This window comes from Balaenoptera borealis (genome assembly GCF_965194805.1).
Source record: "Balaenoptera borealis genome assembly, chromosome: 16".
In the NCBI taxonomy this organism is placed as follows: domain Eukaryota; kingdom Metazoa; phylum Chordata; class Mammalia; order Artiodactyla; family Balaenopteridae; genus Balaenoptera; species Balaenoptera borealis.
In genome coordinates this window covers 53,934,393-53,961,552 of record NC_138872.1, presented here as the reverse complement: position 1 = coordinate 53,961,552, position 27,160 = coordinate 53,934,393, and the positions used below count along the sequence as shown (strand labels likewise).

The 27,160-nt window shown below is 49.4% G+C and overlaps 1 protein-coding gene across 8 annotated transcripts in view; it reads left to right on the top strand.

Moving 5' to 3' along the window:
• Window positions 1–27,144, top strand: part of ANKS3 (ankyrin repeat and sterile alpha motif domain containing 3) — a 29,072-nt gene extending 1,928 nt beyond the window's left edge. For 2 of the 8 annotated variants that reach the window (XM_082362100.1, XM_082362102.1), the window contains exons 2-16: window positions 2,740–2,957; window positions 5,146–5,344; window positions 5,540–5,661; window positions 6,860–6,941; window positions 15,524–15,659; window positions 19,021–19,179; window positions 20,927–21,064; window positions 21,576–21,685; window positions 21,958–22,125; window positions 24,275–24,399; window positions 24,865–25,006; window positions 25,380–25,552; window positions 25,863–25,948; window positions 26,414–26,693; window positions 26,773–27,144. In XM_082362100.1, coding sequence (XP_082218226.1) covers window positions 2,788–2,957; window positions 5,146–5,344; window positions 5,540–5,661; window positions 6,860–6,941; window positions 15,524–15,659; window positions 19,021–19,179; window positions 20,927–21,064; window positions 21,576–21,685; window positions 21,958–22,125; window positions 24,275–24,399; window positions 24,865–25,006; window positions 25,380–25,552; window positions 25,863–25,948; window positions 26,414–26,682 — 2,079 coding nt within the window. In that variant the 5' untranslated portion in view covers window positions 2,740–2,787 and the 3' untranslated portion in view covers window positions 26,683–26,693; window positions 26,773–27,144. Of the gene's footprint in view, window positions 1–2,739; window positions 2,958–5,145; window positions 5,444–5,465; window positions 5,662–6,859; window positions 6,942–15,523; window positions 15,660–19,020; window positions 19,180–20,926; window positions 21,065–21,575; window positions 21,686–21,957; window positions 22,126–24,274; window positions 24,400–24,864; window positions 25,007–25,379; window positions 25,553–25,862; window positions 25,949–26,413; window positions 26,694–26,772 lie in introns of those variants that run through there. The other 6 variants (XM_082362104.1, XM_082362103.1, XM_082362101.1 and 3 more) reach the window with 6 other exon arrangements.
• Window positions 27,145–27,160: the final 16 nt, after the last annotated feature.

The window sequence follows — 27,160 nt, the reverse complement described above, 5'->3', positions numbered from 1 at the left end:
GGAGCATCATCCAGTGAGAAATCTCCAGCACGAAACTTCTCAAACCACTTTTGACATGTTCGATCAGTCACAGCACCTTTTCCATACACTGCAGTGTTTCGGTTGTGTTTTTACCTTTCTTGAAATTATAAAGCATAATATGCTGAAAATGTTGCTTTTTTGTTTTCCATCTTCATTGTTAAAACGGCTACACAAAAATTCACCAATTTTGATAAGTTTTTTTTAAATGCACGCTGATATGGCAGCTGTCACAATACAATCTAACAAAATTGTTTCAAATGAAGTTAAAGACAACTAAGCTCTACTAGAGCCATCTTATGGAAAAAAACCAAACGAACATTTTGGCCAACCCAATAGCTTTATGGTCTCTTGGCATCCGAGTTCTCCCTCCATGGGCTCCTGGAGTGGGGGTCTGATTCTGATTGCTCCTCAGCGTTCTGGAGGGTGTCAGACAGGTGAGCCTCCAATAAAAGGAGAGAGAACATGGGTCCCACCCTGGAGGAGGCATTTGGAGTAGAAGAAACACACCCAAAAAAGGCTTGAGGGGTGTATTGAAAGGAGTGCTGAACTGACACTCAGCTTATTTGGATTCTTATCCAGGCTCTGTGGCCTGGACTGTTCAGCTTGGGGGTTCCCGCCTGAAAAGTGAGAGAGCTGGTTGCTCTCAGGCCCTTCCAGTGTGGACAGGTGGTTCCAGGAAGCAGGGCTTTGCTCTGAACTTTGTTACACATACTCTGGCCAAGGGCCGACGGATTCTTTGTCCCCCAAATTGGTGGCTTGTTTGTTGTTTGGCCATCTTGGCTGTATCTCATGCTTGGAAGCATTCATTAGTAGAGATTGACATGCTAATGGCATCTGTGAACCGCTGTGGTACCTTTAGGCCATCTGAACTGGAAGTGGTTTTCTTTGTTTTCTCCTTCTCTTCCTTTTCTACACTTTGGTCTTTGTTCTTTCCCACCCAGAGTAGAACAGGAGACAGTTGTCACTCCTGGACTAAGGGTTCTACTAGGAAGCTGATGACTTGGGCTTGATGGGTTAGGATTCCTAGAATGAAGGGCTCTTCATCCTGCTGTTGTCCCATCTTGGGGAAAGTGTCACCCCACAAATTAACCAGTCTATCCCATTCCCCCTCGTCTCTCCCACATTCAATGGATGCATAGGTAGATTCCTAGTCAGTTAACACTGGTCACACCCTGGTTTCTGTGTTGGAGCTTTCTTTCCATTTGTTTCAAAATTTGTTTTTAAAATTTATATACAGTAAATTTACTCATTTTGGTGTTCAGTTTTATGAGTTTTGATAAATGTATAGAGTCATATGTCCATCAATCAAGATACAGAACAGGTCCATGATCCCCAAATTCCCTCTTGCAGTCCCTTTGTGGGCCCCCCACCCCTAACCCTTATTACCAGTCATCTATCCTCCTTTAGTTTTATCCTTTTTTTTATTTAAAAAAATTTTTTTTAAACACATGCACTTGTATTGTTTATTTATTTACTTATTTTGACCACGCCACATGGCACGTGGGATCTTAGTTCCCCGACCAGGGATCAAACCCGCGACCCCTGCATTGGAAGCACGGAGTCCTAACCACTGGACCGCCAGGGAAGTCCCCCCTTTAGTTTTATCTTTTCTAGAAAGTCCTGTAAATGGAATCATACAGTAGGCAGCGTTTTCAGTCTGGCTTACACTTGGCATGATGCGTTTGAGATTCGTTCATGTGTTGTGTGTATCACCTGTTTATTCCTTCTGCTTATGGCTGAGTAGTGTTCCGTTGTGTGGACGTGCCACTGTTTGTCCATTCTGCCATGTGTTTTTAACTGCAGTCCTTGGAAATATCATGTCCCCATTAAAGAGTAAGGAACTAGGGGTTGGAGATGCTAAGTAGCAGAGCTAAATTTTGATCTAATTCCAAGTCCAGGACTCCTTATTTTTTTAAATTTTATGTATTTATTTTTGGCTGCGTTGGGTCTTCCCTGCTGCATGCAGGCCCCTCCTAGTTGCGGCGAGCGGGGGCCACTCCCCGCCGCAGTGTACGGGCCTCCCACCGTGGCGGAGCCTCCCGCTCCCGCTGCAGAGCACGGCCTCCAGGCACGTGGGCCTCAGCAGCTGTGGCACGCAGGCCCAGCAGCTGTGGCCCACAGGCTCAGTTGCTCTGTGGCATGCGGGATCCTCCCAGACCAGGGATCGAAACTGTGTCCCCCGCGTTGGCAGGTGGACTCTCAACCACTGTGCCACCAGGAAGCCCCAGGGTTCTTTTTCACCACATCTGAGAGCTGATTTGGTCCACTGACCTAATTACCATTTCTCTGCTTCCCATCCAAGAGGTTGTCAGGCTCCTTGAGTTGCCTTTCTAGAATGTGGGGCCTGGGGGTCGATAAAGGAAAATATATGCCACAGTTTATGACACATGTGCTCCTCTTTTTCTGCCTAGTGACAAGCTCACCAGTACTAGCATGATGGAGCTGCCCGAACCATACAATTTTTTTTCTTTTTGGCTGCACTGCAGGGCTTGCGGGATCTTAGATCCCTGACCAGGGATCGAATCTGGGCCCCCTGCATTGGGAGCGTGGAAACTTAACCGCTGGACCACCAGGGAATTACCACATATGATATTTATTGAAAAGAAGTTGTCTGGTCAGTCCCAGGAGTTGGGTACATTGGGCAACAGTCTGTCAGGGCAGTGACATAGCCGCCTGCTGTGGGCAGGAGTGTGACCATGCCGTTTTCACTCCGTGTAGCTACCAGGAAGGAAAGACCTAACGACCCCAGTGCCTCCCTCCACAGCGATGTCGGAGCTCAGCGATGAAGCCAGCGAGCCAGAGCTGCTGAGCCGCAGCTTGTCTATGTGGCACGGGCTGGGTGCGCAGGTCAGCCGGGAGGAGCTGGCCGTCCCCTTGGATCTTCACACAGCTGCCTCCATTGGCCAGTATGAAGTGGTGAAGGAATGTGTGCAGCGGTAAGAGATCTTGGGAAATGTTCCTTCCTCTTGGATTTTTGAGCTCCATGGTTCAGCTCTCAGGTGGAGCCATCAGGAAGCTAGCGGGGGCCTTGCCCGCAGCTGTAGACATTTAATCCTTGGGTAGATCAACTGCTGCTTCTCTTGGGCTGTTGTCAGTGATGATTTATGCTGGATGCCGATAAGGAAAGCAGTTTTGATTCCGAGGAAGAAAAAGGCAGCTTAAACTTTTTTCATAGGCTTAGAAATTGTTCATTTCAGGCTTACTTTAACCAGAGTAATTTTACGGTTTTCACTAATTGCAGAAATGCTCAAACAAAACAAAAATAAAGATTGAAAGCAACGCCCTATGGCCTTCTTTCCCCAGAAGCTTCATTTTAATCCCTCCTGCCACCCTCTCCCCTTTAGCTTCTGCCATAGAGGAGGAGGTGGGGTTATCCCCACCTGGAGGATTGCACCTTACTCACTGCCCACATGCCGTTTTCACTGATCTTACATGCATATTAGGTCCCCTTAAACAGCACTGCTTCTTAGCGCCTTCTTGTTTGAAGTACGGTTTGATACTCAGTGTAATTTTTGGAAAGGGATCCATCTCATCTCTTCCCACTTTGTCTGCCACACTTTGTGCTCACCGTTATCATCTCATTGATAACTTAGAGAAGCAACCTATGTCCATACCTACCTGGGCCTTTTCCAGTTCCAGTTTGGAGAGTTAAAGCAGAGCCTCGTGGAAGCCCCGTTTCTGGCTCCCAGGTCATAGCCATCACTTATGAGCATCTGGCCAGTTGGTACTCCTGTACCGGGTGGGTGTGCAGGCAGCACATCCCCCGACAGGGTCACCACGACCCCACCTATAGTTCTGCTCCTTTAACATTCACAGGCTTTTAAGCCTTCGGGTGTGCTGTTAAAATGCACAGTCCAGAACGGCTCTAGGAAGTGTTTGTGTTCTGATTGGGGTTGTGACACCTGCTGAGACCGAGGCTGGTGCACAGTAAACACACACTGGGGACCCGAGGGGGATTTGGAGGGGTCAGAAGGGAGGATTCGGCTGAAGGGGGTTGCCAGAACCCCAGGGCCGCTCTGCTAAGCGGTGGGGGTGGGGGGCGCCTCCCTGTCCATGTGGGCGGGCGTGTGGTGAGAATGGGCTGGTCTCCAGGCGGCTCTCCCAGCCAGTGGCTACCCCTGCATTCCTGGGATCAGGACCTGGGAAATGGCTGCCTGGGTCCAAGGCCAGGGTCAGTAGAACGTGCTGGTGAATGGAAACTAACTGTGTGGTGTAGCTTAGTGTGTGTGCCTAGGAGAGGCACGAACTGCATGGGTTGATTGTCACTTGGTACCTCCACTGGAGGCAAGGATTGTGGAGGAGGAAAGACTGGGGCGTGAAACAGGCAGGATGCTCCTGGAAGTGGGTCTTACTTCCACCCCCTGACCCCAAACTCTGGGTTGGGAAGCCTGCATTGTTTTTCCTGTAGGAAACACTTTTCCAGAATTGTAATGGAAATCAGTGAGAAAGACAGGATTCTTTGGTCATGGATTTTTCCAAGAATGTTTCTGTAGGGTAGGACAACAAAGGAGAAATCGTCCACTGTCTGAGTCCCCTCCTCTTTCCTCTCCCCTTGGTGCTGGACTAGCAGACTGGTCTGTTGGCGGGAGGTAGTCAAGGCTGCAGGTCGGGGTTTCTTGGCCTCGGCACTGCTGACAGCCTGGGCCGGCTCATTCTGTGTTGTGAGGGGCGTCCTGTGCACTGTAAGATGTTGGGCAGCGTCCCTGGCCTCCACCCACCAGATGCCAGTAGCTTTTCCCTCCCCAGGTGTGACAACCAAAAATGTCTCCAGACTTTGCCAACTGTCCCCTGGGGGCAGAATCTCCCGTGGTTGAGAACCGTCTATGTAGCTGGTGGTAGCAAAAAAGAGAATTGCTGGCCTTAGGGTAGGAGGAGGGTGCGGATGAGAACGAAAAATCAGAGGAGGGAGGCAAACTTGAGGAAGTTTGCAAAGGCAGTTGTCCGGCAAGCGTAGTCACTCCCCCCCCCCCTCCCCCGCCAGTGACATCCAGGGTGGCATGTGACTGCTTCCTGTCAGCATGTCAGCACTTCCTGCTCTTTCTCTTGGCCTGGCCTGGCCACCGGCTTTGGTAAACCCCACCTATGAGATGGCTGGCGTGTCTAGCATGTCTTGCGTTTGTTTAGGAGAGAGTTAGATTTGAATAAGAAGAATGGTGGTGGCTGGACCCCGCTGATGTATGCCTCCTACATTGGACACGATACCATCGTGCACCTGCTGCTCGAGGCGGGGGTGAGTGTGAATGTGCCGACCCCGGAAGGGCAGACTCCGCTGATGCTGGCTTCCAGCTGTGGCAACGAGAGCATCGCCTATTTCCTCCTCCAGGTGAGCTACGAGGGCCTCAGGCCAGAAACCTGAGGGGCCCCCGGCCGCTCTGCAGAGACGTGAACCACTGCAGGCCCCTGTGTGCGTGCGTGTGCTCGGGTAATCACTTCGATTCTTTCAGCGTGATGGCTTGGAGGGCGCCCACCCTGTGCAGAGGAGACGCGGCCTTAACGAGCATTCTGTGTTCTCTTGAAGCAAGGTGCTGAGCTAGAAATGAAGGACATTCAAGGCTGGACTGCCCTCTTCCACTGCACCAGTGCTGGGCACCAGCAGATGGTCAAGTTCCTTTTGGACAGTGGAGCGAACGCCAATGTGAGGTGATTACGAGGTCTTAAGTGGCCGCAGGAGGGGGGTGGTCATGTCTGACTCTGAGGAGGGCAACTGACAAGGCAGCTAGAGGCTGGAGTGCAGGGAGCCCCTGCCTTGGTTTGACAGGCTCAAGACAAAGGGACAGAGGGGACAGTCCCGCCTAGGCGTGGAGGCATGGGGATCCTCCTAGCTTTCTCATGCATCTGTCAGGTGGCATTGTGTGCAGCATTTTAAGTTCTCTGTGCCTTATTTCCTTTATCTGAAAACAGGATGGCAATGCCCATGTCATAGAACTGTTAGAAGAATTACATGTTCTGTCATATAACAGGGGCCTAACATAGTGCGTGGCACTGAATTGACATGCATTAAATGCTAAATCCCTATAGCTTTCTTGCCTTCTCTATATATCAGGTGAGGTGATACTTTGAAAACAGTCATAAGTTTTAAATATAAGCTGGAAGTAGGGTTGTTGTCTAAAGCTTGTCACCATGATAATCCTCTTCAACCCAGCATTCACCTGACACTGCACACCCTGGCTGGTGTCAGCCGTTTTAACACACTGTAGGTTTACAGGCCACTAAGAAAGAAAAAAAATGCTTCTAATTAAAATGTATTTCGTTTATTGACATTCTGACTTCAGCGATGCATGTGAAAACCGTGTGTCTTCGAACGGATGAAAACCAGTGGTTAGCTTGCTTCCTGTCTTCTAGCCCAGGTGAACCAGTGAGGACCTGGGTGGGGGGCACTCGGAAGAGGGCGCTGAGTTAACCGTAAGCAAGCATTAGGTGTAGTGAGGGCAGGAGATCGTTAGTCCTGGAGCTCCTGGAAGGGTTCCTGGAGGATGTTGATCTCAAAATGTAGGATATCTGGATAGGTGGAGAGGAGGTGCTAGCTGTCTGTGAGCAGTGAAGGGCGACAGCTGCTTTTTGCTGTGATTAAGTGGAGATTCAGGCCATAGCAGGGGGAAACAGCCAAGGAGGAGTGAAGATGGGAGACAGATTGTCTTAGGAACAAAAGACTAGACCTGGGGTAGAAACCACGGGACTGATATGTTGATACTCACTTTCTCATCTCTCCCCATTCAGGGAGCCCTCTGGGCCTGGGGATGGGTGGCTTTGCGTCGCTGAGGTTTTGTCTGCAGCAGGCACGCTTCCGCCCCTGAGAGCTTCCTCTGCTCACCATCTGACTGCAGTCTCCATCTTGCAGGGATCCTGTATATGGATTCACTCCTCTGATGGAAGCGGCTGCCGCTGGCCATGAAATAATTGTGCAGTATTTTCTGAATCATGTAAGTGACCCTGTTGATTAGCTTATAATTTAGTCACAGCAAGTGAGGCATCATATCACTGAAGAATAAACTATAACAGAACTTTCTCCTACACAGAAATAACTGCTCTTCATCGGTTTATTCAACACATTTTCATAGAGTATCTGTTGATGCCAAGTGCTGAGTGGTGCTTAGGCATTAGGGGTACAGTGGTGAGCAACTATAGACACCTATTCCTGTAATAATTTTAAAAATACTATTATTTGAAAAGTATGGAAAAAATTTTAAAACAGTAAATAGCACTCATCATCCTATCACTTAAAAAAATTTATATAGAATAAGGAGGCAAATATCTTCCTTCCTTTTCCACCCACCCCCTGTTCCCCCACAAAATGCCCAGTTGGTTGATAAAGAGACCCAGGATTTTCCTCTGCTGAGAAAGTATGTCTGTAGACACTTGCAAACACATACATGGCTTTTTGTTTTGAACAAAGTGGGATTCTACTGTGTATTTGATCTGCAGCTTCTAAAAAATAATATGCCATAGACATCTTACCCTTATATGGTATTCCATGCAGTATCCATGCCATAGTTAGTTCAGTCAGTTCCTTATTAGTAGAAATTTAGGTTTCTAACAATTTGCAATTATAAGCAGTGCTCCAGGGAATATCTTGGCACACACAGCTTTAGCATGCATGCAGTTATTTCTACATGCTGTATTTCTACAAGAGGGATTGCTGGTGCTCACATTTTGAACTTAATAGGTCCTAATAAAAAGGCAATTAGGGCTTCCCTGGTGGTGCAGTGGTTAATAAGAATGCGCCTGCCAATGCAGGGGACACCAGTTTGAGCCCTGGTCTGGGAAGGTCCCACGTGCCACGGAGCAACTAAGCCCGTGCACCACAACTACTGAGCCTACGCTCTAGAGCCCGCGAAGCCACAACTACTGAGCGTGCGTGCCACAACTGCTGAAACCCACGTGCTTAGAGCCCGTGTTCCGCAACAAGAGAAGCCACCGCGGTGAGAAGCACGCGCACCGCAATGAAGAGTAGCCCCCGCTCTTTGCAACTAGAGAAAGCCCACGCGCAGCAACGAAGACCCCAAGCAGCCAAAAATAAATAAATTAATTAATTTAAGAAAAAAAACAGGGCAGTTAAATTAAAAGACAATGAAAAAATGGGCAAAGGATCTGAAAAGATACATCTCCAAAGAAGATACACAAATGGCCAATAAGCACATGGAAAAATGCTTGACATCATTAGTCATCAGGGAAAATGGCAAATCAAAACAACCAGGAAAATAATAATATAATAAAAAAAGACAATAACAAGAGGTGGTAATGACGTGGAGAAATTGGAACCCTCATACACTGCTGTAAATGAAAAATGATGCAGCCTCTTTGGAAAACATTCTGGTAGTTCCTCAAACAGTTAAGCATAGAGTTACCATATGACCCAGCACTTGGATATATACCACTCCTAGGTATATACCCAAGAGAACTGAAAACAGGTCCAGGCAGAATCCTGTACATAAATGTCCATAACAGTATTGTTTGTAATAGCCAAACGGTGAAAAGAACCCAAATGTCCATAAGCGGATAAATAAAATTATTACATGCATACAATGGAATATTAATTGGCCATAAGAAGGAGTGAAGTACTTCCCTGTGCTACAACCTGGATGGACTTTGAAAATATGCTAGGTGAGAGAAGCCAGATACAAAGGCTGAATATTGTATGATTCCTTTTGTATGAAATCTTCAGAATAAGCGTATCTGTGGAAACCAGTAGATTAGTGGTTGCCTAGGGCTGGGGGGAGGTACAGGATTTCTTTTCAGGGTGATGAAGACGTTCTGAAATTGTGGTGGTGGTTGTCCACCATTGAAGTGTAAACTGTAAGTGGATGAATTGCATGGTAGAAGAATTATATCTTAATAAAGTTGTTTAAAAAGTTCAACGGGGGAAATATTTAGTAAGTTCTAACAAATTCCCACTAAAAAGGATGTCTCTCTTGTCCTTTCCACCAGTAATACATGACGATGCCCATTTTCTCACATCCTCACCAGCCCTAGATGTTACCATCGTAAAGTTTTGCCAGCTTGGTAGGAGAAAAGTGGCATCTCGTTTTGGTTTGTACTTATTAGTGAGCTTGAACATTTTAAAACCTATTTATTGACGATTTGTATTTCTTTATGAATTGTCTTATTTATTTATTTATTTATGGCTGTGTTGGGTCTTAGTTGCGGCACATGGGCTTCTCTCTAGTTGTGGCGCATGGGCTCCAGAGTGCACGGGCTCAGTAGTTGTGGTGTGAGGGCTCTCCAGTTGTGGCGCACGGGCTCAGTAGTTGTGGCTCACAGGCTTAGTAGTTGCGGCACGTGGGCTTAGTTGCCCCGTGGCATGTGGGATCTTAGTTCCCTGACCAGGGAGTGAACCTGCGTCCCCTGCTTTGGCAGGTGGATTCTTAACCACTGCGCCACCAGGGAAATCCTGTTTGTTTTTTTTTAAACTTGTCTATCCTGGATTGTTCTATATCAGTAGATATAAAGCTCTCTTGTCTCTTGTATGGCAGCATAGCACTCCCTTGTAGGGATGAATCAGTTTCTCTAACAGTGGTCTGCAGATAGAATCAAGTTGTATTTGCCTTCATGCACAGTGCTGTGTGGGATATCTGCACACATACTTCTCCACACACTTGTGCGACCACATTTGTACAGTTCGGTACTAAAGGTAGAAGTTTTGGATGTAGCCTAAGTACAGCCATAACGTGGATGTTGCCAAATTGCTATCCAAAGAGCAAGTTGTACCAACTTGAACGCTGTCCACAGCAGTAAGCATTATGACTCTTAAATTATGAAGTACTTTAAACATTTAAAATAGTACAGAAGATAATATTAATACAACTAATCCACATGAATCCAGAGGTAACCACTATCCAGATGTTGGTCTGTACCTTTCCTGTCCCTGACTTTATACTCTCATCACATGCTGTGTCCTTAAGCAGCATGTAGACTTGTTTTATATATTTTAAAGATTTATGTAAATAATATATTTATTTATATGTTATATATTTATATAATGACTGTGTCATTTAACACAGTGTGGTACATGTAGACGGGGTTCACTCATTTTATCACCTCTGTATTTATTGAATGTATGAATACGGTATATTTTCCATTCCTTTGTCAGTGGACCCCTAAGTCATGTCCACCTTGCTATTCCCATCAGTGCTGCAGTTAGCATTTTCTACCTGTCCTCTTGAGCATATGTGAAGGGATTTCTTTAGGAGATCAGGATGTGTTCTTCAAAGCAGAATTTTGGGTGTGTAGGCTGGGTGCATATTCACTAGAGAGTGTACCTTGCTCTCCCCCGTAGGTGTCCCAGTTTGCACACTTCCGACAGCGTTTCATAGCTTGCATCTCCTGTCCCCTCAAAACCCTTGGTACCTGCTATCAGCTGAGTGGTCCCCTGTTGATTTTTGCCTTTCCCTGATTTCTCGTGAGGTTGAGCATCTTTTTCATATATCTATTTGCCATCTGCGCTTCCTTTTCTGAACATAATTATTCTTTGAAGGTAATTCCACTCACACGAACTAGGCCTCCTTAAGACGTAGCAAAGGGACAGGCGTCGATGCAGGGCAGGGAGCCCTGGCTGTGAAAAGCATAACTTCTGCCTCTGAGCTTAGAGCCTGATCTTAAATAAGGTAGAACTGGAGACCATAAGGGACAGTTACTGTTACAATTTTTTAAAAGGAAAACGTATTAGAGAATCAGACTTTTGATCATTTATGTACCGTGCAGATTACACCCTCACTTGGTGCCTTTACTCTCCGGCTGGGTCTGAGATTGTATGTGGGTGACTCGTATGTAGGGAAAACAAATTGTATTGGATTTATTTTGGAAAATTTTCTAAATTTTAAACTTTGAAACAATTTCAGACTTAAAGAAATGTTATAAAATAGTACAGAGAATTTGCATACCTTCACTGAATTCCCCAAATGTTAACATTTCACTTCATTTTCTTTATCAGTCTCTATATACCTATTATCTTTCTTGGAACCATTTGAAAGTAAGTTGCTGACATAATGCCCTTTTCCTCCTAAATACTTTTTTTTTTTTTTTTAAGAAACCATTTTCTTTTTTTCTTTTTCTTTATTTGTTGGCTGCATTGGGTCTTCGTTGCTGCGCACGTATTTTCTCTAGTTGTGGCAAGCGGGGCTTCTCATTGTGGTGGCATCTCTTGTTGCGGAGCATGGACTCTAGGCGCCCCGGCTTCAGTAGTTGTGGCATGTGGGCTCAGTAGTTGTGGCTCGCATGCTCTAGAGCGCAGGCTCAGTAGTTGTGGCACACGGGCTTAGCTGCTCCACGGCATGTGGGATCTTCCCGGGACCAGGGATCTAACCCATGTCCCCTGCATGGGCAGGCGGATTCTTAACCACTTTGCCACCAGGGAAGTCCCCCTCCTAAATACTTTAGTATGTTTTTCTTAAAACAAGAATTTTCTCTTTCATTATCACATACAGTTATCAAACTCAGGAAATCAACAGTGAACCTCCCCAATGCACTAATCAGGAGTGGAAGGGGCTGGTCAGTTCTGGCGGTTGCTTTTTGGCTGATGGGCCGGGTCATTCCTTTGCTAGGGAGGCCGTCTGGCTGTCCCTGTGTGGATGCTCCTCATTGCCTGCAGATTTCCTCCTGCTCAGTCATGGGTGAGCCCACCCAGTCCCCTGACCGGCCCCCTTAGCCAGGCTCCACACTTGGAGGCCGGGCACCCCGTGCTCTTTGCCAGGGGAGGAAGGGGCTGCAGCCACTTCCCTCGTACCCCATGTCCCTCCTTCCAGTAGGACCATGTAGGGTGGGCTGGGCCTCTCCTAGGAGGGAGCTGAGGGTGCTATGGCCTCCTTATGGGGAGTAACCCCCCCCATCACGCTGGTTCACGTCCTCTCAGCTTTGTGATCCCACCTTCCTGTCAGTTAAATGAACTCATTTTCCTGTCAGTTAAAATGAACTTCTATCATGTTCTTCTCTAGTTACATATTATGTACATTATAAAATAGAAAAACAAAAAAATTTAAAGGATAAATAAATTGATGGAAATTCTAATATTTTCTTCCCTCACCTTTGGAGCCTTCTTGTTGTCAGTTCTGTTTTCTTCCTCACTAAGGAATAGTGTTACTACTCTTTTTTCCCTTTAGTATAATCTGAAGTTGAAGTCTTCCAGGCTTAAAAATAGATATTAGTTAAAATCCTTCAGGGACTTCCCTGGCGGTCCAGTGGTTAAGACTCTGCGCTTCCAATGCAGGGGGTGCGGGTTCGATCCCTGGTCGAGGAACTAAGAGGATCCCACATGCCCCGTGGTGCAGCCAAAAAAAAGAAAAAATCCTTCAGTAAAGATGGTATTGTTGGGCTTCCCTGGTGGCGCAGTGGTTGAGAATCTGCCTGCCAATGCAGGGGACACGGGTTCGAGCCCTGATCTGGGAAGATCCCACATGCTGCAGAGCGGCTGGGCCCGTGAGCCACAATTACTGAGCCTGCGCGCCTGGAGCCTGTGCTCCACAACAAGAGAGGCCGCGATAGTGAGAGGCCCGTGCACCGTGATGAAGAGTGGCCCCCGCTTGCCACAACTAGAGAAAGCCCTCGCACAGAAACGAAGACCTAACACAGCCATAAATAAATAAATAAATAAATAAATAAATAAATAAATAAATAAATAAATAAAAAATATCATGTCCTTAGGGAGACCTCTTAAAAAAAAAAAAAAAAGAATGGTTAATTACACAGAAATAGGTAAGTGAATTTGGACAAAATCGCTTTGTTTAAAAAAAAAAAAAAAAGATGGTATTGTTTTTCTGGTTGAAACCTTTGGGTCCTTCTATCAAACTGAAACTAGAAATTATCTTTTTTTCAGCTTTATTGAGATATAATTGATATACATCACTGTTTAAGGTGTACAGCATAATTATTTGACCTCTGTATATCAAGAAATGCTTACCACAATAAGTTTAGTTTATATCCATAATCTCCTATAGATACAAATATCTATATACATATATCTCCTTGTGATGATAACTCTTTTGGATTTACTCTCTTAACTTTCCTATATGACACATAGCAGTGTTAACCGTGGTCATCATGTTGTACATTACATCCCTAGTTTCTACTTACAACTGGAAGTTTGTGCCTTTTTAAAAATTTTCATTGAGATGTAGTTGATGTACAATATTATATGTTACAGGTATACAACATAGTGATTCGCAATTTTTTAAGGTTATACTGCATTTAGGGACTTCCCTGGCAGTCCAGTAGTTAGGACTCCGTCCTTCCACTGCCAGGGGCCCCGCTTCAATCCCTGGTCAGAGAACTAAGATCCCTCAAGCTGCGAGGTATAGCCAAAAAAACCCAAAAAGTTATATCCATTTATAGTTATAAAATATTGGTTACATTCCCTGTTTGTACAATATATCCTTGTAGCTTATTTATTTTTACATAATAGTTTATACCTCTTAATCCGCTACCCCTATTTTGCCCCTCCCCCCAGGATGTTGTGCCTTTTGGCCACCTTCATCGAATTTTCTCTCCTGCCACCCCCCTAGAAATGATCTTTTAAGGCTGAAGGTTTCATTGCTGATTTCTAACCAGAGCTCTGGAAAGTTGGGGATTATAGAAAGTAAAGCTCAATTAGGCTCTTGTACAAATGCGTTTTTTTTCCTAGCAGTGGGAAGTGTGATAATCACCTTCTGTACTGGGCTCAACCAAGACTGTCAGTTGATCATAGTTTTCTAAAGTAGGGGAAAAAAAGTACATATGTAAATATTTATTATACAAGCGATATATACTTGCTATAAAAGAATTAGAAAGTATATTTAAGCAAACAGAAAGCAAAAATCACTCATAATCCCATCACCCAGAGATAGCACACATTAACACATTGTTGAGTGTCCTAGTTTTTTTTTTTTTCCACACCATGCAGCTTATGGGATCTTAGTTCCCCGACCAGGGATCGAACCCAGGTCCGCGGCACTGAAAGCCCAAGTCTTAACCACTGGACTGTGAGGGAATTCCCAAGTATCCTAGTTTTTTATGGATAAATATTTTAAGTCAAAGTGGAATTCCATTATACAGGATGTTTTGTAATGTGCCTTTTTTCTCTTAATGATGTCTTGTGCACACCTGCCCAGGTTTCTACATACACTTGGCCCCGTCATGTAAGTGGGTGGGTGGTGTTCCATTTTATGTGTTCTCACTTATTTCACTAATCCCCTAGTGAACTAGTTCTTTTCAGTTCTCACTATGCTAAATGCTTCAGGGAAGATCCTAAATGTTAGTGTATATCCTTCATTATTTCCTGAGGTTAAATTTCCAGAAGTGGAATTTCTGGGTCGGAGGGCGTGCACACTTTTCAGGTTTCAGCTATCTCTTGCTGACTTGCCCTCCAGAGCACGGGCTCGTAGTCCCACCATCAACTACGAGGCTGCATGGTTGAAGCTTTCAAAATGGAAAGCTTATTGGGCTTTTCCAGTTTCAAAAGTAAACGTGCTCATAGTAGTAAATTTAGAAAATATAGAAGATTAGGAAGATGTGAAAATCCCCATTATCTTATTGCTTAAAAATAATACTAACAGTTTGGGCATATTTCCTTCCAGTATTACTTTCTATATACTTTTTTGTTTTGTCGCAGTTGTAATGTATATATACAGTTTTGTATCGTGGTCCTTTTTAAATCTTGGTTATAATTTTGTTATTTGTAAATACCAGCACTTATAGCAGTAATATAGCTGACTCTCCACCCCCCTGAGCATTTAAGTTGTCTCCGGGTTTTTGTTATTGCAGATATGTGGTGTGGAAGTGGAACTGTTGTGCTGAAGACGATAAGTACTTTTTAGGGCTTTGGGTAAAAGTTACCAAATTCTGTTTCAGAAGGGTGGTGCTCCCAATCTGATTATGGTTTTTAAAGGCTGGCCCTCCAGTGAATCTGTTGTCTCCAGTTTTCTCTATTTGAAGAGAGGTGCAGCGAGTGGGACACATGCTCCCCATTTAGTGTGTGTCTGCAGCGTCAGAGCCAGCCGGGCGCCCCACACTCTTGTCACTAAGAAGCGCCTTCCCAGGGCTGCCCTGGTGGTGCAGTGGTTAAGAATCTGCCTGCCAATGCAGGGGAGACGAGTTCGAGCCCTGGTCTGGGAAGATCCCACATGCTGTGGAGCAACTAAGCCCGTGCACCACAACTACTGAGCTGGCACTCTAGAGCCCGCGAGCCACAACTACTGAGCCCATGTACCACAACTACTGAAGCCTGTGCACCTAGAGCCCATGCTCCACAACAAGAGAAGCCACCTTAATGAGAGGCCTGCACACTGCAACGAAGAGTAGCCCCTGCTCGCTGCAACTAAAAAGAAAGCCCGTGCAGCAACGAAGACCCAACGCAGCCATAGATAGATAGATAGATAGATAGATAGATAGATAGATAGCCTTCCCCACTTTCTCGCAGGGATGTGGGCTTGTCAGGAAGATGCCGGCGCCCTCCCTCTCCTCCAGAGTCTGCAGCCCCGAAGCCAGGCTGCTTTGTGGGCGAGGTTCCTAACTCTTCTTCTTTCACAAACTTTCACAGGGAGTCAAAGTGGACACGAGAGACCACAGTGGAGCCACAGCCCGGATGCTGGCCAAGCAGTATGGACACATGAAGATTGTGGGGCTGATAGACACTCACTCACCTTCTCTGCCCAAGAGCCTCTACCGGAGCCCAGGTACCTGCGTCTGCGGCCAGGCCTCTGCTGGCGTCCCCTCCTCCCCTTTGGCTCCTGGAGCCTCGCTGGGACCCGGGCTGAGGGGAGAGGGTGTAGAATGTAGGGCGGGACTGCCAGGCTGAGGATGGGCAGGACAGGGAGGAGGAGGGCAGCTCACAGAGGGGATCACTCTGGTTTTTGTTTCTTGACTTTGCTTGTGCTGTTTGTTGCCATGCAGATGTTTTAATTTTATGTAGTCAAATTCATCGTTTATTGCCTCTGGGTTTTAAGTCACAGAAAATCTTGCCCTATGCCCTGGTTGTACAACAAATTGCCCATGTTTTTCTCTAGTATGTGTATGGTTTCATTTCTCCATGTAGATCTCTGATCCATTCACAATGTATTTTCACGGATGGTTTTTTCCAAACAGCTGCCCCGTTCTAGTATCATGTGTTTAGAAGTCCATTTTTGACCTAGTGATCTTTACCATATATTCTGAATTTCTGTTTGCATTCAGGTCTGTTTCTGGACTGCCTGTTCTGTTCCACTGGACTCTGCACACACAGACCCACCCTGTGTAAATGACAGAGGCTTTCTCTGACATGTGTTGCCACCTGGTGGGGCCGGCCCTCCTCATAGCTTTCCTTCTCCAGTGTTTCCTGGCACTTGCTTTTCTGTGTGAACTTGAGCATCAGCTTGTCTAGCTGCTTAAAAACAGCGTGCTGATATTTTTGTGACTGTGGCAAATGTACAAATGAACTGCTTCTCTGTGTTGTTGAGTTGCCCTAAGACCAAGGGACGTCCTTTTGTTCAAGTGTACTTTCGTGTCTTGCAAGAGGGTTTTAAATTTTTCCTCAAATACATTTTGCATATAACTGAAGTTTATTCCTGAGGGTCTGATTTTCGTCATTGCTGTTGTAAACGCATTATCCCTCTTAATGCTGCCATCATAGCCTTGAATGGCTTGTTGTCTGTGCAGAGGAAGGCGACTGCTGTCTGTCCACAGTTCTACCGCCTGCTGCCTTATTGAGTTCTTTCATTGTCTGAATTCGTTTTATTTATCTGTTCTCTAGGGTTTTCCAGGTACGCTGCCATAAAACCTGCAAATAGAGACAGATTTACTACTTTTTTCCTGATTTTTGTACCTCAGATTTCTTTGCTTTCATCGCACTCACTAATCCCTCTAGTTCCCCGTTGAATGAGATAAGGTAGTGAGCATTCACTTTGGTCCTGATCTTAGCAGAAATGCCACGTTAAGTATGATGCTGGCTTGGGACTTCCCTGGCAGTCCAGTGGTTAAGACTCCACACTTCTACTGCAGGGGGCGCGGGTTCAATCCCTGTTTGGGGAACTAAGATCCCGTGTGCTGTGTGGTGCGGCCAAAAAATAAAAAATATAAATGAAAATAAATAAAGAATAAAAAATAAATGTTTTTTTAAAAAAAGTAAGATGTTGGCTTGCAGAGTAAGGTCTGCATATATGTTATCATGTTAAGAAAGTATTTGTCATTTCCTGTATTCTTGAATGTTTTTATAGGGTAAGTGCTGAATTTTGTCAAAGGTGTTTTCAACATCTATGGAGATGATTGTGAATTTTCTCCTTAGACCTATTAACACAGTATATTATGTTAATGAATTTCTTAATAATGAACCAACTTTACATTCTTGGCATAAATCCCACTTGGTGTACTCTTTTCTTAATGTGGTTCTAGATTCTGTTTGCTAATGTTTATTAATTTTGTATGGATATTCATAAGTGATGTTGGTCTGTGATTTTCCTTTGTCTATCTTTATCAGTTATAGGTCTCAATATTATACTTCATTAAAAGAACTGGAAAGTTTCCCTTCCTTTCTGTGCTCTAGAACAATTTATGTAGCATTGGTCCCATGTGGTCTTTTTTTTTTTTTTGGTGGTGCATCGGGCCTTAGTTGTGGCACGTGGGATCTGTCATTGCAACACACGGGCTTCTCTCTAGTTGTGGTGCGTGGGCTCCAGGGCGCGTAGGCTCTGTAGTTTGCAGCACGCAAGTGCGGGCTCAGTAGTTGAGGCGCATGGGCTTAGCTGCCCCGCAGCACGTGGGATCTTAGTTCCCCGACCAGGGATCAAACCCCCATCCCCTGTGTTGGAAGGCGGATTCTTTACCACTGGACCACCAGGGAAGTCCCCCATGTGGTCTTTGAAGGATTCTCCTGTGAAACCATCTGGGCCTGGTCTTTACACACGTCTCTCTTCTGTGTGGTGTGTTTCCTAGACCCACTAGTCTCTCTGCAGAGAATGGGGTGAGTGCTGAGTCTCTGCTGGAGCGGGTGCTCGCCTCCTCCCGGGCATCAGGGATGCTGGCGTCTGTGGGGCTCCCTGCCACCTGGGCCATGTTGGGGTGTGGGGTTCGTGTGGTTCTGTCTGTTCTGCCAGCTGTATGGGATCAAGGGGCCACGTCAGGAGGTTCAGACTCGTGGAGCCACCTTTTCCTTGGTTCCCCTGCCTGAACATTTATTTTTTATGACTCCTTCAGCTTCTGCTTGGATAGACCCCAGTCTCTTCCTGGCGGCATGGATCCTGGAGTGTGAGGGAGGGGTCCACTCGGCGTCACTGGCCTGGGCTTGGAAACCGGGCCAGTGACTCTCTTGCTCTTGGGCAGTGGCTGGGCTGAGCCTTCAGTTCACGTCTGAGTGAGCCGCTCCCTTCCTGGCCTCAGGACTGCTTTGTAACAGACACCAGCACACAGGGGATACAGTGGTAATGAGGGGCTTCTCTGCATGTCTCCACCCCAGTTCACCAACTCCAAAGTGAGATCTTACCCAATGGGTACCTTCTACAAATAAACCCCTGAATTTTGTCTTCTAGGTGTAATGAAATATGGAAAACAATGAAAAGCTATAAAATGACAGCTGTGGGCACACTGAGCTCTTCAGCTCAGACGGGTCATAAAACAGCACACAGAGCTGTCATGTGGCACTTGTTTCCTAAGAGATTGTTCAGGTTGAGAATATAAAATGGTTTAAGAAGTTGTGACTGCCATTGCCATATGTTTATGAAGAGATGGATCTTACTTGTCACCTCAGCTTAGAACAGAATGTATTTCTGACTGTTAACATACTTACATGTTGTAAAAAATTCTGGAAACTCAGCGAGAGGGATGAGTTGGATCCGCTCACCATACTTAGCAATTTTACTCCCCCCCCGCCCCATGTCCCTGTGGCCCATCTGAGCAGTGGACCCGCCCATTGTGGCATTTCTTACAGGTGACATCCTGGGAACACTTTTCTTAATTTAGGAAAAGGAAAAAAGCAATTACAATGATCTTTATTTCAGTTCATTATGAGGATTAGTAAATTAGTCCATCACTGAACATACTGTCTAAATTTTGGTGTTTGACCCACAGAAAAATACGAAGATCTGAGCTCTTCAGATGAATCCTGCCCCGTCCCTCAGAGACAGAGGCCCTGTCGGAAGAAGGGCCTCAGCATCCATGAGGGGCCGCGAGCCTTGGCCAGGCTCACAGCTATTGGACTCGGAGGCAGGATGCAGCAGCCTTGCTATGGTGAGTGCCCCACGATCCCGGTGGCTTCGACACCGTAGTCTAGGATTCTGTCTGAGAGAACGAGTGACTCTCAGGCTCCTGGCGGGGGGGCCGCCTGGGCTGCCGGGTGGGAGCAGCGGCTCAAGGACTCAGAGTCCATCACAGGGATGGAGACACGTCAGACAGTGGCTCGCTCTTGGGTTTCGGTTCGTCCTTTGAGTTTCCTTTCTGTTGGTTAAAACTACAAATAGAACATTCTCTCCTGTAGGAGAGATATAGCTGAGCTTGGATCCATTCCTCACGTGGGTGGGTCAGCCCAGCAGGGAGGACGTGACCGTTGAGTCCCCTTCCTGTCTCTGCCACATCTCCTGGGGAGGACTCTGCCCTCGCGCTCTTTTCTCAGGGTGTGGATTTGAGAACTGCCCACCAGACACCTGGTGGGCCAGAACCCTAGACCCTGAGTTTCCAGATGGCCTGAGTTTTTGTCAGACCGTCAGCTCCTGAGTGTTGAGTGCAATGCTCTTGGGGAGCACAGGCGCTGAGTTCTTGGGGCGAATTGGGCTTGACGCTGTCTCTTGTGCTGGCCTGACTAAGTGACCAGACTCCAGTGTGGGTCTCGCCCATCAGTGGCAAGGCCGCTGGTCTAGCGAGAAGCCCTCAGAACCCCCTCCCAGCCAGGAGACCATGTGAGGACTTGATTCCCTTCTCAGACCCTTGGAAGGGGTCCTGGCACTGGCTGGTAACCAGGCCTGCCTCCTCCCACGTCCGGGGGGCTGACTGGTGAGCCGGTGCTGCGGGCGAGGACACGGGCGTCTGGTCTGGCAGCTGGGAGCTCGGGGCTCTGGGATGAGGGGCAGAGTCTGTTCCTTTGGAGGAGCCCAGGCCACCTGTCCCGCCTGAGCTGTGGCCGGGGCATAGGAAGGAGTGTTCACCAGCCTCTCAGCTCCGGCCTTTCAGGAGATTGTTTTTCTTCTTACACTGTGTGAAAGTTTAATTTTCTGTAAGTGCATATATGCTCTTTGCCAAAAGTTAAAAAACATTTTTGAATGATAAATGGCATGTGCTGATGTAAAAAATCTCTAACTTCAGAAAGGTATAAAGAAGAAAATAAGTTACCTGTGGTCCCACCAGCCAGGCTCTTTCATGCAAATACACGTACTTTCTGTGGGGCAGAGGCAGGGGCAAAGGCGGAATTAAACACTCTGGTTTGTGTTCTGCCTCTTCTCCTTGTTTTCTCGCAGGCAGACATTCAGAGGTTATATAATTCATTGTCACTGCCGTTAATGTTTAGCCAGGGCCTCTTACCTTCCTGTTCAGCTGGATCTTCTTGACTGGGGTTGACTGGCCCCTGTGCTGGAAAGTCGCAGGGGCCATGCAGGCCCATGTGTGTATGAGAGTAGATGTTTCCAGCTGCGGGAACACCTTGTAGTATAGTTTTCCTTTGGCTCAGGAATCTGTAAATACAGCTTACCGTCTCCTACTTTGTCCTCTTGGCAAAGCAACAGCGTGGTGTGATAGAGAGGCTGCCACTGCCAGGCCTGGCTCCACGTGCACCCGCTGCTGGGCACAAGCTGGTCACTAACCCCTTGGAGCCTGTTTCCTCACCTGCAGACGGCATGGCTCTGTCCAGGTTACCGTGGCGAGTAGAGAATGCTGTCCTGGGGCTCCCCTCGCCGAGACCCCTCTGAGGAGGTGGTTGCGTGTGGAAGGAAGAACTCGTCCTTCCTTATGCATGCGTGAGGATTTACGTGCCCCATTCTGTCCACAGAGCAGGTGCCTCCACGGGGCTATGTCACCTTCAACAGCAGCGATGAGAACCCCCTGGAAGAGGGGGGCCTCTGCTACAGGGACGTCACCTCCCCCATCAATGAGCGGGACGTGGAGAGCAGCAGCGGCAGCAGCCGGGGTACGCACCCCCCCGCCACCAGTCCGGCTGGGCCGTGGCCCTGTGATGGGTCCATCCGGCAGAGGACAGGGTGAAGGTTAGAGAAGGTTCTGGCTCTTGTGAGGAGAGTCATAATCTGGCGTGGGGACAGGTGAGGAGACTTCTCGCCCAGGGTCTCTCTGAGCAGGATCTGGGAGTCAGTCCAGACAGACAGGCTTAGCCTCTTGACTGGTAAGTCCTTAGGAAATGTCTTCGTATGTTATGTGCATCGTCCATTCCACAGCTGTTTACCGAGTGTCCTGTGTGCCAAGCACTGGATAGATGCTTGTATTTATCGGTGAACAGAGCAGACAAACGCTGCCGAGCCTAGAAAGGAAGGGCCTGGCCCGGCAGTCGGCGTGAAGCAGAAGCAAACAGTGAACGATTGGAGGGGCCGGGGAGCGCTGTGGCTGAAGCCGCTCGGGGACAGGGCTCTGGGGAGTCGCCACGGGCGAGGCCTGTGGTCAGGCGTCCTCGTCTTCGCCATTGTCAGAAGAGCACGCCTTCTGTGCCCGCCTTGGGGCCGCGCGGAGCAGCAGCAGCAGTGAGGGCCTGGCCCGGGCCCCGGAACTCAGCAGCGAGGCCTCCCTGGAGAGCAACGAGGTGACCCTCCCCCCCGCCCCCCGCCCCCGGCGTCGCGGGGGCTGCCTAGCCGTTCACTTCAGGGGAGCGTGTCCATGCAGGGCCGCGCGGGCCGCCCCCGGGGAGGCCTCTGGCAGGCGGGGCAGTTTCGGGAAGTTTCAGGCCTTCCCCACCGTGAGGGGAGCGTGCAGATGAAGCCGCATACATTGGCGGTGGGGCAGGGAGCAGAGCCTGGATGCAGCACGTCAGCTGCCGGCCCCGCAGTTGCTTTAAACACACACCTCTCACCACAGGATTCGGATCATGCGCGGAAAAGCTCGGTTCGCAAACAAACTAAAAGCTACGTGAAGACCAAGAATCGTTACAGCAGCAGCGACAGCCAGTGGCCTCCTGGCACCGGGACTTCCTGTGCCCCAGGATTGATCCCCCAGACTGACAGGTCCCCCTACTCAGGACCCCAGGTAAGACCGTGGGGCTTCTCGTGATTTGTGAGGCATTTATTTGTACTTCCCATGGGGCCGGCACTGTTGAGAGAAAAGAGTGGGATGGTTTTCTCCACACGACCTAGAAAGCTGCTCGGGCTGAGAGGATTCCTAATGGTGAGAGGAGCCAGTTGCCGGGCCTCTGTTCATCCCTTTCCATGGAGGGATCCGTCTCTCCCCCTGGTTTCCATGCTCAGCTCAGCCTCCCTGAGCCTGGGGAGGAGAAACACAGGACCAGCATCACAGAGCTGCTTTCAGGTGACAGTGACAAGCTGCATGGGAAGCAGAGGCAAAGTGGCACTTAGTCGGGACTTAATGAGAACTTAATTGCTGCCTTTCTCATCGTGGCTGCTCTGACTGAGCAGTTTGTCCAGGATTACAGGTGCAGCAGCAGCGCCACTGCCTAGTGTGTTCTCCCACCCTCTGTGGGCATAAGTGGTACGAAGGTGGAAGAGAAGTCAGTATTTGCCATTTATTAAAGTCACAGCTCTGCTCTTCACTAAAAGCCTGTAATTTTGCTGGTTTCTCCTCGCAGCCCCTTTGGGGAGCTCTCTCCAGCGCCTGTGTTCCCAGGCTCGGTGAGCAGCTGACCTCTCGATACCTTAAACACATGCCAATTGGAGCCTTTAAATCAGCTTCTTTAAATATGTTCCAAGATTTGGTGTATATGCTTGGCAGAGGAGCCGGTGGGGCGAAGCTACCTGCTTCTGGGTCGGGGTTTCCTATGTAGCAGAGCAGCTCCATCACTGCCACCTCCTGAAAGTCAGCCCTTGACACAGGGTTTGTAAAACAGAAACGAAAAAAAGAATAAAATATGTTCCAAGAGCTAAAGGAAACCATGTCTAAATACGGAATATCAATAAAGTGATAGAAATAAAAATGAACCAAATAGAAATTTTGGAACTGAAAGTACAATAACTGAGATGAAAATTTCACTAGAGGGGCTCAATAGCAGGTTTGAGCACACAGAAGAAAGAACCAGAAAACTTAACATAGATCACTTGAGGTTATCCAATCCGATAAAGAAGAATGAGGAAAAATGAACAGAAACCTGTGAGACACCAGCAAGTGTAACAGCGTGCACGTAATGGTGTTCCTGGGGAGGAGGGAGGGAAAAGTAGAAAAAATGTTTTAAAATAGCCAAATCTTATCAGGGGAAATGAAAAGACTGCCGTCCACTGCACAGTCCGTGGGGCCAAGGCAGAAGAAATCCTGGAGAAACGTCTAAAGGTGCGAGAATGCAAGTTAAGAAAAAATAATCTCTCAGATACTGGAAATTTTGGTTTGGGGATCCAAGAACACGTCGATCTGGGGATCAAACACCAGGCATTGGTACCTACAGCCTGGACCTCTACGTGGTGCTGGGGAGGCCAGGTTTCAGCATCGCAGACAAGAAGTGCAGGGCAGGCTGCATCGTGGTCAAACACAGAATTAGCAAAGAGGAGGCCCTGCACTGGTCCCATGGGATCATCCTTCCTGGCAAATAAATTCCCATTTCTATCCAAATGGCCAAAAAAAAAAAAGTTTTCAGTGGAAAAAAAAAAAAAGCCAAATCTTCTCAGATTTGATCAGAAAATGAATCTGCACATCCAAGAAGCTGAATGAGCTCTAAGTTGGTTAAATTCACAGCCACACCTGGACACATCACAATCAGAGTGTCACTAAACAAAGAATCTTGGAGCAAGAGACAAGTGGCTCAGCACATACAAGGGGATCTCCAGACGATTAACAGCGTATTTCTCATCAGAAACCACAGGGACCAGAAGACATGGGACGACATGTTAACCAACAGTGCGACGTCCGGCCAAGACTGCCCCCCAGAGTGAAGGAGAAATGAAGAGAGTCCCGGGTCAGCAGAGACCGAGAGGAGCTGCTGCCGCAGACCTGCCACAGGGTGTGCTTCCTGCTGCAGTGAAGACACTGGTCCAGAGACACCCTGCCTGCCCTGTCTGAGGACACACAGGGGGCAGCCCAGGCTCTCTGCCGAACTTGGGAGTCAGCAGAGCTCAGGACAGGCCAGGTGCTCAGCAGGAGAAAGGCAGCTCTGTGTGCAGCATGGGGCTTTTCCTGCCCCCACGTCTTCATGGCCTGCCTGTCCTCTGACCTGCCCTGGCTCCTCACCCTCTAGGACCTCGCCACGCTGCTGGAGCAGATCGGCTGCCTCAAATACCTGCAGGTGTTTGAGGAGCAGGACGTGGACCTCCGCATCTTTCTGACCCTAACTGAGAGCGACCTGAAGGAAATCGGCATCACGTGAGTCCCAGGGCCTCTGTGGCCACGATGCCCAGGAACCAGCTGAGGTGCAGCTCCCAGCATTTGGGTGGAGAGCCTCCCTGTCCAGTGGCCGGCTTTCTCCCTTCTGTCAGCTGTCCACTCCTGCAGCTGCTCCCAGCCCAGGTGCAGGCAGCCTGGGTCCCGAGGCCCCGAGCTGGCCCAGCGGACACTGCTGTGCTCAGGGCACCTTGACATTTTCCACTGTCCACCTTTGAGAGCACCCCTAGCAGGCCCAGCTCCCTGTCCAGTGAAACCAGCAGCCAGGCAGGGTGGGAAGGTCACGACTCCTTACGACGCTTTCTGTCTTCTGTCCCAGGATCCTGGGGGCTCCTCTCCCCCTTCAAAGCTGGGATCTTTCTAGCAGACAGTCTTGGTAGAAGGACGGCCCATGGAGCCTCCACGTAGAGCAGGTGCTGATCCGTGTCCTCTCACTCCCTGCTGTAGGTTGTTTGGGCCCAAGAGAAAGATGACCTCTGCCATCGCCCGCTGGCACAGCAGCGCCCGCCCCCCCAGTGATGCCTTGGAGCTGGCCTACGCTGACCGGCTTGAAGCCGAGATGCAGGAGCTCGCCATCCAGTTGCACAAAGTAAGTAGAGAGCTGGGGCAGGGGATGTGCAGAGAAGGACACAGCGTGGAGACAGATGCCCAGAATCAGCGGAGAGCAGCAGCCAGGGCGGGTGACAGGACAGCGAGGCCGGGAAGCATCATGGCTTGGATGCAGTGGGGCGCACAGGTGGGCACAGGGGGGAGAAAGGGTGTCAGCAGCGCACACCGCAGGGCTTGCAGGAAGGGGCCCAGGCCGGGGGGGCTCCAAGGTGGAGACAGGTCCCCCCAGGCCAGGAGAGGAGGAGGAGGCAGTCTGATGGCGGAGATGGAACCTGGGGTGGGGGAACCCTGCCCGAGTGGTCATTCCCCACCCCTGAACCGGCCTGCTGCATCTGCTGCCTCTCCCGCTGCAGCGCTGTGAGGAGGTGGAGGCCATGCGGGGCCTGGTGTCGCAGGAGCAGGAGCTGCGGGCTGTGGTGGAGAGCTGCCTCCTGGAACAGGACGGCGCCCGCAAGGACGTCCATGCACAGTTGCAGGAGGCCTGGGCCCTCGCCCGGGACGCTGCGCTCGTCCTGGACCAGCTGCAGTAAGTGGGTGTCCGAGCTGCCCCCGGGCCAGGGCCAGGCCAAGTCACTGTTTCCTCCAGATTCTTCCAAGAATGGGTCGTTTTCAGGGCCTCCTGGAGTCACCGCCACCCCAATTTCATCTGGCTGTCCCTCCTTGCAGGGCAGACCAGGCAGCAGAGGGGCCCCGTGTGGGTCTTTTCTCTGCCCGGGCCGCACAGGCACAGGCTGGCAGGGCGCACAGGGCAGAGCCCCTCCTTACACTTGGGGAGAAGGGTGTCTGCGCTCGCCTGGCCTCTCCCCTCACCAGCGATTGGTTCTCGTGTCCGGCAGAGCCTGTCAAGCTGAGCTGTCCACCCGAGTGCAGCAGGATGAATCCCCACTCGAGGCCACGCTGGGCCCAGGCCTCCCCACAGCTGGTAAGGAGAGCAGTGTCCTGGACCCAGAACAGGTAGACAAAGAGGGCAGGGACGCCTCCCCAGGCTGGGTTTTCCCACTTGTCTCAGTGCGGTTATCACACTGACACCACCCCACCCCAGATCCTCTCACGTGCCCAAGCCCATGTCCTCACTGTCCCTCCAGGTGGCCTTTGGGCCATGGCTGCCTCCACTGTCCAAGACCTCAAGTGACTTCTGCAGCCCCTGGCTGGGGCCCCCCAGGGCATAGCCCAGCAGTAGGCAGGGGCCCTCACACACATTCCTGGGGCTGAGCCCTGACTGGCCGTCAGCGCTTTGCTCCACAAGTGGGAGAACACTCTGATGTAATGAGGGGGACGTATGCCACCAAAGGTTTGGGGGGCATCCCCTGGTCGCAGTGGCTCAGGATGAAGAGGCAGGGCCTGTGGGCACAGACACCCCAGGCCTACTCAGCTCTCTGCCCTACAGACTCCAAAGGCTGGCAGGCCGCCTTGCAGGCCCTGAGCCTCCCTCAGCTGTCGGGAGCCCTGGAGGATCAAGTCCGGGAGATGGGTGAGTCCAGGGGGCCGGACAGCCCACCAGCCCTCAAGGTCATCCATTCCTGTGCCCTCGAGCCCTCCAGACTGCGAAGCAGTAACTCTCTGCCCCCGTTCTTAGGGCGAGTGCTGTGCTTAGTGACCCAGAGCCTGGAGAAGCTGCAAGTGCTGAACGGGAAGGAGAACTGGCGGGAGCCTTAGCCAGGGGGATGGTGAGTGTCTGTCCGTCCAGGACCTCGGCCCCGAGAGCAGGGCAGCTGACAGCGCAGCCGAGCGAGCGCCCCCCCTCAGTCTTCTCTTTCCCCTCTCAGAATCTGACGTGGGGTGACTGATCCACCCTGAAGCTGTGTGCCCGGAGGACAGGAGGCCAGCGAGCGGGCAGCTGCAGTGGCCAGGGCCAGAGGATCGGGCCCCAGGAGCAGCTGGCAGACAGGACGGGGCTGTGGCCGGTGCGAGGGCAGCAAGGCCCGCACTGAGGCAAGACGAGGGTCTCTTGTCCAGACCCGGGAGTGGGGCCCAGAGCAGGCAGGGCCCTGGGGAGAGCGCGTCCCCACACACCACAGGCGCCACACTGAGGTTCGCCCAGATGGGTGAGGACTGAGGCGGCGTGCCTGGGCAGCATATGTCATTTGCTGGAAAATAAAGTTTAAGATTGGCTGGTGAGGGGTTCAGTTCTGGT